Source organism: Accipiter gentilis, chromosome 4 (genome assembly GCF_929443795.1).
Source record: "Accipiter gentilis chromosome 4, bAccGen1.1, whole genome shotgun sequence".
Classification (NCBI taxonomy): Eukaryota; Metazoa; Chordata; class Aves; order Accipitriformes; family Accipitridae; genus Astur; species Astur gentilis.
The window spans coordinates 2,310,288-2,322,398 of NC_064883.1; the positions used below are offsets into that span (position 1 = coordinate 2,310,288).

The window sequence follows — 12,111 nt, forward strand, 5'->3', positions numbered from 1 at the left end:
CTCTTCAATAAAATCAAGGCAATCTGTTAGAATCAGGTCCTGGGTCTACCACCTGTGCTCACATCAATACCAGTATTTACTCCAACTCCTTTAAAGCCCACCCAAGCAAGGGTAGGTCATACAACCATGGATCAGCAGTCAGGTAGTCTGGTTTCAAATCAAGCATGGGGAGGGCATGAGGAAGAGGGGAGGAGGTGGCACCAGATATGGATAGCCTGGGCCAAGAGAGGCAAAGACTTTCTAGCTTGCTCTTGGCTACTCTGGTGTGGTTTTGCAACCTGAACTAGTTAGCCTTCTTGGAGGGCTGAGAAGTGAGAGCTAGAAGCCACTCACATAGTTGTCCGCCTCAGTGCAGTCACACACCATGTTTCACAGGAGTGGAAACAGTGTCCCAGCCCTTCATTATCTCAGATAACAAGGATCTGATTATATCCTTTCTGAGGAACTTGGAGGTGATAAGGATGGGTTCTGTGTGCCATACTCATTTAGATGTGTGTGTACACAAAGTTCTTCACAGTAGGCCTCATACTCGCTTGCAAGAGACCTGACTTAGTCTCAATAAAAGAATCATTGTGGGATCCAGCAGGCAGGAGAAAATAAAGTGAGGTGCATGCATGCACACATGCATATCTGTGTGTGCAAGATGAGGTCCACCAGCACTGCACACACCTGCACTACCTTTACTGTATTTGCAGTGGTGTATATAGGTATTTATGAAGTACAGTGGGGACAGGTTATGCACTTGTGATTTGGCCTATACTCAGATTTCAATAGCTTAACTGAATTCACGTACATGTCCTTGTGCCATAGTAAGCATGAGATAGCATATCCACTAGTGAAAGAACCTTCTAGCTACTTCATGCCCACCACAGAAGAAGTGCAGATGGTCAGTTACATCAGAGAAGTTGACTTTAAATTCACATCCTATCAAATTACTCAGTAGTATCTGTATATACAGATGTCACACTATGGCAATACAGCCTTTTAGAAGAGGCAAGACCTTAAATATGGCATTTGCCCCTTGTTTATATTTTATAATGTACTTAGCATATGTTGCATTTTGGTGTGTCAACAGAACAGCTCTAAACATCTTGCTTTCATCTTTCTTTTCATCAACTTTTAAGTGCAATGTCTTGAGCTGAGTATCAGACTTACTTCAAAAGGAAGACAGCCTGGCAGGAAGAAATAACCTCTGAACATAGAAAAGAAAGGTTGAGATTTTGCAAGACTCAGAAGAGATCAGAAGAGACCAAAATAGCTCTTGCCACTAGAAGGTTTCCTCCACAAAATGAGATCCCAAAGTCCATTGGTATGACACAGTTAATAGTACTTGCAAGGTATAGCTTAGGAATGCAGGGTAAATTATTAAACCTACCTGATGGAAACATGAGCATATCATTGCATTCTTCACCTGTACAGGAACACATGAACATCAGTCCCCCATCTTCCTTCTTTTCTCTCATCAAACACTGCTCTGAGCTGGAGTCATCCAACATGTGACCATACAGTGTTTTCTGGGGATCATGGCATATTGTTTCTAATGTCACATTTTCATCATTCTGTCTCCTAAAAATGAAAGGGAGAAAATTGAAATCAAAGAAGCAATATTTTACACAAGGGAGCAGACAGGACTGTGCCTGCCTGAAATTTGCCTCTTTTGAGAACTCAAATGGGATTTAAAGAGTATCATATGTTCTTCTTTCCTGAATGGGGTAAATTTGGCTGTGTCTGGGCTTCTCACACTGGGGCATTTGTACAATGGTACGGCTATTCCTGTATCATATTACCACTAAGCTCCAATAAGTGCCTTTGAAAATCTCACCCAGAATTATTCAGGCTAATGCTCAATGAACTGCTGTGAACTTCAGAACATACTTTTGGTTTTTGTGGTCACTGCGCAGACAGTAAAAATCTGTGGGAAATTATGTTTAAAACTGAATTATTTCCTCAAAATCTGAGGAATTTCTAGTGAGTTGGCCTTTTTGTTTTGCTTTTGAAGCCTACAATCCGCACAATTTCTGCACTGAAGGAGTTATCCTTATAATTAAAAAAAAAAACAACGCCAAAAAACCAAAAAAAAAGACCAACAATAGAACTGGTGCAAGCTAGTGTTGCCTTGCTGTCAGGGAAATATTTACAGCTGGTAACCTCGACCATATTCCCATGTTTTGTCCTGGTCCACAGATTTCAATTCATTGACACAAGACTCAGAGGCAAAGAGCACTTTAAATAAAGTTCTCAACTCATTTGCCTTTTGGATAAGTTGGCATTAAAAATCCAGAATGTATCTTAAATTGTACTACAGCCACTTTGTATGGCAATAGTAGGCACTGACCACTTACTAAAGGAGCACAGGACAAATATGGAACAGCACACTGGACTGATCCTGCATTTCAAGTGTCTACTTCCAATTATGATGAACATCTCTTCAAGTCAATGGACACAACTAATCCCTCAATAAATTAATTAATTATGCCTTTCTGTAAGTGGTTCTAATTATGTTCCTAAATCAGCAGCAATGTTGCAAATACTCAGTTTGGTTCCTTTTGTCCACTTATGAACTCATTAAGAGTGTTTCTGGTTTTCTTTGGTAGGATTGGCTTACCATTTACGGAAGGGCAAACCCCCAGTTTTTAGACTGGAATGCAAGTTTAGCATCAACAAATCCTAAAAAAAAATCCAACTCATTTTCATATACTCTTGATTTCTTTGAACCTAGACAGACGCTATATAAAAAGCACTATGCCTACATCAGAGTCACTATATACACAGAAGATTTTTTTTTACCATTAAGAGAAAGTATTTCTACCTATAACATGGTAAATAATCCTCCTGTGATAGATCTACATACTCTAGTTCACTCCAAAACCTGAGAGAGAATTGTCTTTCCTCAGCAAATGCCACCACAATCCTCTCTGAGTCTCAAATCTGTTTCTACTCTGAGTGCTGTGGGTGGATGCAGCTTAATGGTTTGAGCAAAAACATGCATCTTTTCCAATAACAGCATAAGCTGGAACAGAACTGCTTTAGAAAAAAAAATTCCCAGAACATTTCATATCAGAATTGTTGTTAACCTCAAGCAACTCTCAGTATGCTGAGCACAGATATGAGTTGGAAGCAAGAGAGCAAAGCCTGGTGAAATAGCAGGGACATTCTGAATATCAGAGCAATCAAGGAAAGTACTAAGTAATGATGAATGAGGGTGTGCTCCCCTCCCCACCTGTATGAAGAAATAACTTACCATATAGCGACACAGACTTCACTATTCTTCTCACAGATAGCAGTGATGTTGCAGTTGCTCTTGCACTGATGCTGGTTTGAGCAGGCTGTTACTTTAATGTCACAAAATTTGCATAGGTTTGGCATTTGCAATCCATTTTCCTTATTTCTGTCTACAGGTGACATAATTTCAGCTTAAGGAAAAAAAGAGAAGAAAACTCGATAATGGTAGATTATCAGATTGTGTTATTGCTCATTATGAAGATAAGGTTTTCAGCAGCAGCAAATATTCCCTCCCACCTTAAATGAGAAAATCTTTGATCTTTCACAGCTACCAATTTTCTTTACAACAGGACAAGTGCCACAGTGTAAAGACCAGGTTAACCAAAGTTAATTTGAAAAATGAAATCAAATTCTATTGACTTGAGGGACCAAAAGTTGCTTTGTAATTTGCAGAATCAAGCTTATTCTGAGTTCAGTTTGCACTGAAATAACTACTCTGCAGTCACCCATTTGCATTATTCACAGGCAACATATCTGTCCCCGCTGTACAATATATTGTGCCGTGGCCTGTGTGCCAAAATAACTATGGATATCATAGCGGGAATGCATGTTAGGTGGGTCACATCATTATGACATGGATCATGATGAGTTTTGCAAGTTTGTCTTTACTACTCTGAGGCATAACCTAGGTGTCATCCTTAATCTGATTACTGTTCACAATAATAAAACACAGAGCTGGAACTGACTTTCAACTTAAGGTGGATGGTCTGCCAGAGGTTGTGGGTGAAACTCAAGCTGGAAATGCAATAGGGCATCTATGCAGCCCATGTAATTTGCTACTGGAGTCCTCCTGGGCCAACTCAAGGGGACTTGAACTCAAATGAACTTGCAATGACAGTCTGCCTTACAGAAGTTTACTTTGACCCAACAGCTACATTTCTGCACCCAGGCATTGAAGAATTACTTGCTTACTGGTTTGGAGTGTTAGTACTCATGATCTGCTTCAGTGTGTGGCAGCAGTAAGGGAAGGGATATTTTTTGACCCAGTGTATGAATTTCAGGAAACATATGTTTAGTTTAAAAACTATTTTGAAAAGCCAGCGTGACTACAAGGAACAGAAAATGCCAACATAAACTTTTTTCTAAAGTTAAAATGAATATGCAACTATCTGAAGTGCAGCAGACTATCTACAACAGTTTCAGTCTGACTCACACCATAATATATTTAGAAAAGTAGGTTGAACCACTTTAAGGAGATACTGGGCTTCATATAGCACAGCCCTTCTCTTGTAGCCACCTGTGTGTTAAAACTATGTTCATACTGCTCTCTGTGGCCAAATGTTGCTAGTCAACCAATACAGGCAACCAGGGATTCGTAATTTCCCCCTCTCTCCTCCATTAGCTGAGAAATAATTTTTTTCCTTCTAGAACGTCACTATTTACTACCATTAGAATATTTTATTATGGGAATTAAATATACATGCTTTTTCCAGAAGGAAATAAAAAGGCCTCTTGCTAAGATTTTCAATGGATTTCTGAGCCATTGTGAGGGACTGAGAGAAAAGTCTTCTCTCTTCAGCCAAATCACAGATCCTTCTCATCACTAGCACACTCCAGTACTGACCTAAGGTCTCTGATCTTACTGTCATTGTAATCAGTGGCAAAACTCCCAATGATTTTAGTGGTATAGAAGAAGCTCCTACACAGGGGGGAGGGCTATGATGAGCTCACTGGCAGCACTTACTCAGGTGGAGAATGCTGGCAGTACGTTATGGGCTGGCTGAATTTTAAGCCCCAGGTAAACATTTCTTGTTCTTAATTATTTGTGTTGCAACAACTCCCAGAAGCCACGCAGAAGAACAAAGCCTCACTGAAGTAGGTGTGGTAGGAACTCGAAAAGGTCTTGAATCTAGTGTTCTATAAAATATGCATTAATATAATAATCATTATGGCAAATTGCTCCTCTTTTCTGGATAGTACCTCTTATTTACCACATGTTGAAGAGAAACTAATAGCTGTATCGATTTATCTAGGTTCCAGTAACGATCAAAACAACCTGATAATGAGGGACTGTCCCTCTACCCAGTAAGAGACAATCTATGCTCCTAAAAGCCTGGATGAACAATAAAGACAAATATCAAGGGAGAGATGAAGTGACTCATCCAAGTTCACACAGGAAACCTGTGGCAGGGTGCCAAGCTGCTCAGGGGAAAGACATCTGCTGTTCAGACTGCAAAGACTATAGCTGCATCTACACTGCTTTCAGCTATGAGCTCACACTGCTCCATGTTTCACTGGGCAGCCATGTTGCGATGGATGCCTCTGCCACAGACATGACTCAGTCCTCTCTAGTGCCCACAGCATTGGAGCCAAAAGCCACATGAAGGTGGGTCCTTAGGTAAACTGGTTCAAAACACATTATGTTTGCTGAGAGGCAGGGCTTGTTCCTGTGCCATCCCCGGACATGCCAGCTTCTGCCAAGGCTCACCCACTGGAACAAACATATGAAAATATATTTGGACTTCTTCCAACGAGGGATCTCCAAACCAAGCAACTTGATTTTTTTAAAAAAAGCTATCTGGAAAGCAGCAACCCACTGCAAGGTCACAAACCTTAAGTTTCTAAGTTAGAGTGGTAGGCCTTAATTCAATTACTAGCAAAAGGCTGAGTACTTAAGGCCAGCTAATTTCTGAACAGGTTAAATTAATGGCAAAAGCTAACAGGATCTGAGGACTTCCAGAACTGACTACACTTGAATTTTCTCCCCAGAATTCTTGTAATACAGGCTGACAGTGCAGTGCCCCTCTATTCATGCCTCTGGCAGTTCAAGGTACTGGATGAACTGCGCAGATGGACAAACTTTCTTTCATGCTTCAGCATCTGATTTAAAGTTAGACTGCAGTTTACTTTCCCTCATACTGTCACATTGCTCTAGCATGTGTTGGTGTGTTGTTCATGAATACAGCTCAGCCTTGCCCACTGTGATAACCCATCTAGTTCCCAAGTTTGCCCTTCTCCTATCAGGCTGATGCTGAAATTCTCCTATCAGACCGATACTGAAATCAACCTCTGCAAAGGGCCTGAAATTTGGAGTCAGATGTGAACCTCAACATCACTCTCTTCTGATCACAACCTGCTACTAGATTCTGAGGACTTAGAAATCCAGGGAAGATTGGTCTCCTTCCAAGTCACATGAACTCAAACCTATCTCTAATCAACAAAATCCTGCCTGGAGAATGACAAGTTGGTAGGGTTCTTCCCTAGGGAAGTATATTCACTCATTCCCTGAGGGGCTCACAAGCAATGAGTGGTTCATGACCAGCAAGATTGCTCCTCTTCTTGTAGTCACTTGAATGTCCATCTCTAAAAATGCTTGACTATCCTGCTGCGCACTTCATACCCCAAGAGCCAACTCCTCAAGGTTTTCTCCTGTTCAGACAACCAAAGTCACTCAAAGACTGTGGACAGAAGCAACCTTTCATTTTGCATGAAAAAAAAGAGTGGATATAATGGGAAAGTCAATGGAGAAAACACAGATTTGCACATCTGAAGGAAACCATCCTAAAATGTGTGCTTGTCTCCTAAAACTTGAGTTTTGCCATCCACTCTCTAATGTTAGTTTTCTTATTTTGACTTCTACAGGAAGCCTAATTCCAGCTTTCTGTGCTTCCTTGTCCATGGAGAGGGCTCCAAATAGAAGGCTGTGGTTTCTTGGCTATGAAGCTTTTAACCAACCAGTTCAGCATAGATCAGTCACTGTGGTTAAAATGCATGGAACATGCAAGCCAACATCTGGGCTGGATATTATGGAAGAGACACTAGAGCAGCCATGTAAGAAATATCAACTCCATAAATTCTGGCGGAGCCAGGCTTGCAGGACAACACTTTTAGTCTATGCTTATGTCTTTTTTAAGATTTCTCAGGACCTTATATACAGTACTCCTCACCCAAAGTCTATTGACTGTCTTGAAGTTGTTTGCTTTGTGTCTGTTGTTTGTAGATGTGTAACTTTCATTGAAGTATCAGCAGGCTACAGTTTACATTCCTCTTATTTTTTAGTATTGTTACAGAACTCTCAAAAGCCAACAACATTTAAATAAAGCCCAAACCAACATGCTGTCTTTGGGGGAATATCTACACTGGAAAACTTTATTTATGTCTTAGGATGCATTTCAGAAACAGCAGCCAATTTCTCTTACTCCTGTCTTGTAAAATACTGCTACTGCATTTCTGTTCTGTCATCCAGTGCCTCTGGCACATGTATACATATAAAATAGCATTGCTGAGCAGGTAGATTCCATGCCTTGAAAAAAAAAAACTTGCTGAGGGAGATGTTGGGATGGGAACTCAACTACTCAGCTGCTGTGAAATAATTCCACCTGATGGGAAAGACTTGAATTTAAGACTTTGCTCCACTACATCATGGAAATCTGCAAGGAAGAGGATGCCTTTATCAGACAGCCTAGAAGAAGATTGCCCTTATTCTCCCAAAGAGCACAGCTCCACAACACCATATCTCAGTGGCTGGAAAGCACAGTAGCAGCTATGAAGAACGTCCAAGCTGCATTACCTCCTCATCCAACAGAAAGACATCAGGTTTTGCCAGGAACAGTACTAAACACAGCATTTTTTCTATTTTGCCTATCACCCCCAGTACATAATCTGTAACCCCAGCAGAACTTTGATAGTGATGGGGACACTGCCAGCATCATGAAAGTGGAGAGGCATCGATGCAAAAGCACATTCTTTGCCTTACAAATATTGATGAATTAATTGCAGGAGGGAAGGAGCCAAGGCAAATGCAGGATCCGAGCTTTGCTTTTAAGACCTGATGGTTAATCTTAATTATACTGATTATGTTTAGTGCATTAATACAAGGAAGAAAAGATAGAACTATAATCAGCCCCAAAGATTCAAAAGTCATGAGTTACAAAATCACACAACTAGCCAGAGAGATCATGGAAATAAAGGAAAGGAAAAAAAAAACCCCAACAAAACCCAACCGAAAAACAACTGCTGGGTTCTCCTTTATTTGCGATTGCTGCCTGGACTCTTAGAGTGCATTTCAGTCACGTTTTGAAACTTTGGCCATAAGCAGGAGGGTTGGAATTACTGTCTAACTTACAAAATGAAAAGACAAAAAAGAAAATAAATCACTGGAATCCAGGAGCTTGATCTTCAAGAAAAATGTCAGCAATCATATGACTCATCATAAAATCACAGCAGCTGGCAACACTGCAGATCACCTAGTAACTCCCATGACATTATCTTCAGGAGTAACCCTATGAAATATGTATTTTCAAATTTTCAGTTACAGCTGCCAGTTCTGAGCTTAATGTCATCATGAGTTGAAATGGAGTGTCACTCTGTGATACATACTCCCATACTCACATAGTGAATATGAACTCACATAGTTCATACTGTTTTGGACGCTGCTTTGGGCTGCAGTCCTTTATCTCAACTATGATTTACCCCAGTAGGATTACCACGGACACAGGACTTCTGTGACTATTTCTATTAAGATTAACAACAATGATTATCAAGAGAGCTGAAACAGCCTCTGTAAAGCCAAATATGAGCTATCTTTTACATACAACTAAAATGTGTCAGAGGAAAACAGGTTGCATAAAAGTTTAGCTCACCAGATATTTAACTATCCCTGTGGCAGGACTCCAGAAAACCAAATTCTTACAGATTCTTTTGCAGAATCTCTCTGCCGTGATCTGTATCACGTATAGTCACAGATCACTGACTCCACCCTGGTCTGCCCCTAGCAACTTACTCCCTTTTTCCCCTTGGAAGCTGTTTCACCTCTTAGGTTTCCTTTTGATCTTTAGCCTTCCTGCCTACCACAACAGCTGCCTCTAGTCAATACTTAAAGACATGCCTTTAGGTGTACTGATTGCACTTTTGTTTGCAAAGTGGTTGGGAACCTTTGTGTTGCTTTTGTGCCTGATCAAACCTCATCGGGGCTCTGCAAAGGATAAAGACCAAAATAACTTCCTTTTTATGAATCCATTTCTTTGTGAAGTACTTGGAGAAGATGCATGTCATGGCTTCTGCCTATCACATTCTTGCCTGTCATATGAAAAAAATGCAAGTCACACCTATCAGGTGGCAACAATACAACTGTTAATGCAAATGAGACACACACAGGGCCCTGTAACCCATCCTACCACAAAGCAGCTGCTATGAGATGGGGGGGGAAAAATGGTCCGGTGGGGCTCACTGGCCTTTGAACCGTTTGTGTAGGCTACAACCTGCTCTTCAGCCATGACTGAGAAGTTTTCTAGGAAAGAAGAGGGCAGACTAGGTAGGCCATTCTGACAAGCTAGACCTTACCAGAAGTAGTTTGGCCACATCCAGCTGAAGGAAGGCCAAATCAGAAGAACCAGTTCACAGCAGGAAGGCCACCGATGAACCACACTGAAATGTGGGAAACCACTATATCCCACCTACCAGCAGGCAAGGAGCAGGGGAAGGCATGTGCAGAGGGAGAAGACAAAAAGAAAAGAAGCAGGAGTCAGAAAACTTTAACTTGTCTCTGCAGTGGAAGTGCCTGGCTTTTAACAGCAAGTGGAACTGGCAAAACTTTGCTTTAGGGATTGCTGCAGGCACTGACACAGAAACAGAATCAAATCTGGTAGGAGCTGGGGGGAGGGACAAAACCAGAGAAAATAAGGGAGGGAACAGCATACTAAGCTGGAGATCTTGAAGATAAAAATCATTCTTGTATTTAAAGCATTAAAATAACACTATTTTTATCCACTACTTCCAAAATGAGCTAGCATTGGCAGTTTTAATCATGGGCTGGGCTCTTCTCCCTGGTACAGGGCATGGCAGTGAACTGCCTCAAACACGCCTCAGAATGGAGCTCGCTGCCATGACTCCTGACTCACATTAGTGCGGGTGTGAGAAGACTCCAGCTCAGCACTTACAATAGAAGTATGAACATACTCTGAAAACAGGCAATAAAAATAACATTATTGTGATGCTTCAAATAATGAGATGGATTTTTACCTGCAGATTTTTAATTTGCTGTTCTCTTCCACATTTTCTGGCCACTGTTTAGCACTCCATGGTAGGCAGAACAAAAGAATACTGTCTCCAGGCAAAAAGGCTGAAAAAAATCTAAATGATGGCTTCCCATAGGGCACTCAGAGGGATGTTTCATCTTCTCTTGACTTTAACCCGCAGCCTCCCTAACACAGCCAGTAAACAGCACACAGCACTGGATAACCGTGTGTGATATAACAGGAAGATCAATTTATTCAACTGTGACTACAGGGTCTAGGTTTTTTTCTGCATAATGCATTAAATTTGGAATTTACTGGAAGCTGTCTTTGGTGGTTAACTCCTTCTGTGACTTCAGATATACAGTGAGTATCAAGTACAGCAATGCTCATCTGGTTCACAAGATTAGGGAAAACAGCTTTCCTGCCTTGTTGGAATGAGCATGATTCATGGTTCAGAACTGACATTTGCATAGCTAATTCTGACCTGTCCATTAAAAAGCATATCCTGTAACTTTGCCTCCTTTTGTATCCTTGCCTGCCCAGTGAAAGCTGCCATTACTTCACTTGAAGCAGAGCTGAAAGAGTATAAACACTTCAGCTTTGTACAAATATTATTTTTCCAACTTATATGCTCTGAAAATAGAGAGCAGCCATTCAAGCATTACACAGTTATTTCTGTGATATACAAGGAAGCAAAGATTTTTTCATGACAGAAGAGTCTCTGTGGCAAAACCCCCAACATCTAAACCATACACAATTAGGAACAATTCTGACTCAGAAAAACACAAATGCTGCTCCACTCTCAGCTACAGAGCCTCACCAGAACAAAACCATGCAATTGAATGTTATAAGTAGGTTGAATGGAGTTTCTGAACCCACTGTACCTTTCCCTTCAGCTAGTTAGGAAAGCCTGTTTATAGAAACATGCTTCTCTCCACTCCTGACCCCTCAACAGTCACACTACCACCAACAACCTGCTTCAAAATATCATAGGGCTCTTCATTCTTCATAAGGGTGTTGGGGAAGGTAAATCATTTCTCTTCAAAGAGGCACATACTGCCTCCAAAAGCTTAGTTTATACTTCTTTCCTTTATCTCTCTTACTACAACAGAAACGAGGAATGTCCACCTTTAAGAGTCATTCAACCCTATTTTCAACGGCCTATTTATTAAACTCCCAGTTTCCAACAGGGAAATTCAAGAGTCCACCCAGTACAGGTGGAACAGTACTTTAGGACATTTTCTAATAATGTTATGGCCAAGCTATTTCTGTTAGCCATGAAGTATTCCATAGAGACACATCCTGGCTCTTCAGTTTATCTGCAAGGCTACTGAATGTGCTCAGTGCCACATACAAACTAAAAAATCCATAAGATCATCAAAAAATGAATCATGTTCTTAAGGTATTAGCGCTGCTTATCTAAAGGCATCCCTCTATTGCTTACTAGCAGTCCTAAGTATCTGTCATGTCATATTTGCTTAACGCAAAGACAAATCTTGTCTGCTTTTTTAGGAGCATCCTCACTGGACAGGCTACGGGTGGGAGGAAGGCAGAGAAGTTTTGAAGTCTATGTCACAGGGCAAGTGACTGCCTCTTCTGCTAAATTTCTGGGCAGCAGAACACATTAGGATCTATGGTTGGGGCAACGAGGCTAACTTCAAAAGTGTTATGAGCTTCCTGCTATACTATATTGCCTAACCCTGCCATCCTTCCCATGGGGAATTGCAGTTGTGCTACCTGTGATGGACAGAGTAGGTGGGCACACGGGTAAAGTTCCTACTTCTCCCTTACACAGACAACTGTCGTGCTGGCTCATCACTGTGACACCAGAGCGGGCAGCCACACCACACGCTGTGCAGATAGAGCCCTGCCC

The 12,111-nt window shown here is 41.2% G+C and overlaps 1 protein-coding gene across 2 annotated transcripts in view; it reads right to left on the reverse strand.

Moving 5' to 3' along the window:
- TGFBR2 (transforming growth factor beta receptor 2) overlaps nucleotides 1-12,111 on the reverse strand; it is a 66,282-nt gene that overhangs the window by 35,323 nt on the left and 18,848 nt on the right. For both annotated transcript variants that reach the window (XM_049798696.1, XM_049798697.1), the window contains exons 2-3: nucleotides 3,242-3,413; nucleotides 1,376-1,566 (exon numbers count right to left, since the gene is read on the reverse strand). In XM_049798696.1, the coding sequence (XP_049654653.1) occupies nucleotides 1,376-1,566; nucleotides 3,242-3,413 (363 nt within the window). The remainder of the gene's footprint in view (nucleotides 1-1,375; nucleotides 1,567-3,241; nucleotides 3,414-12,111) is intronic.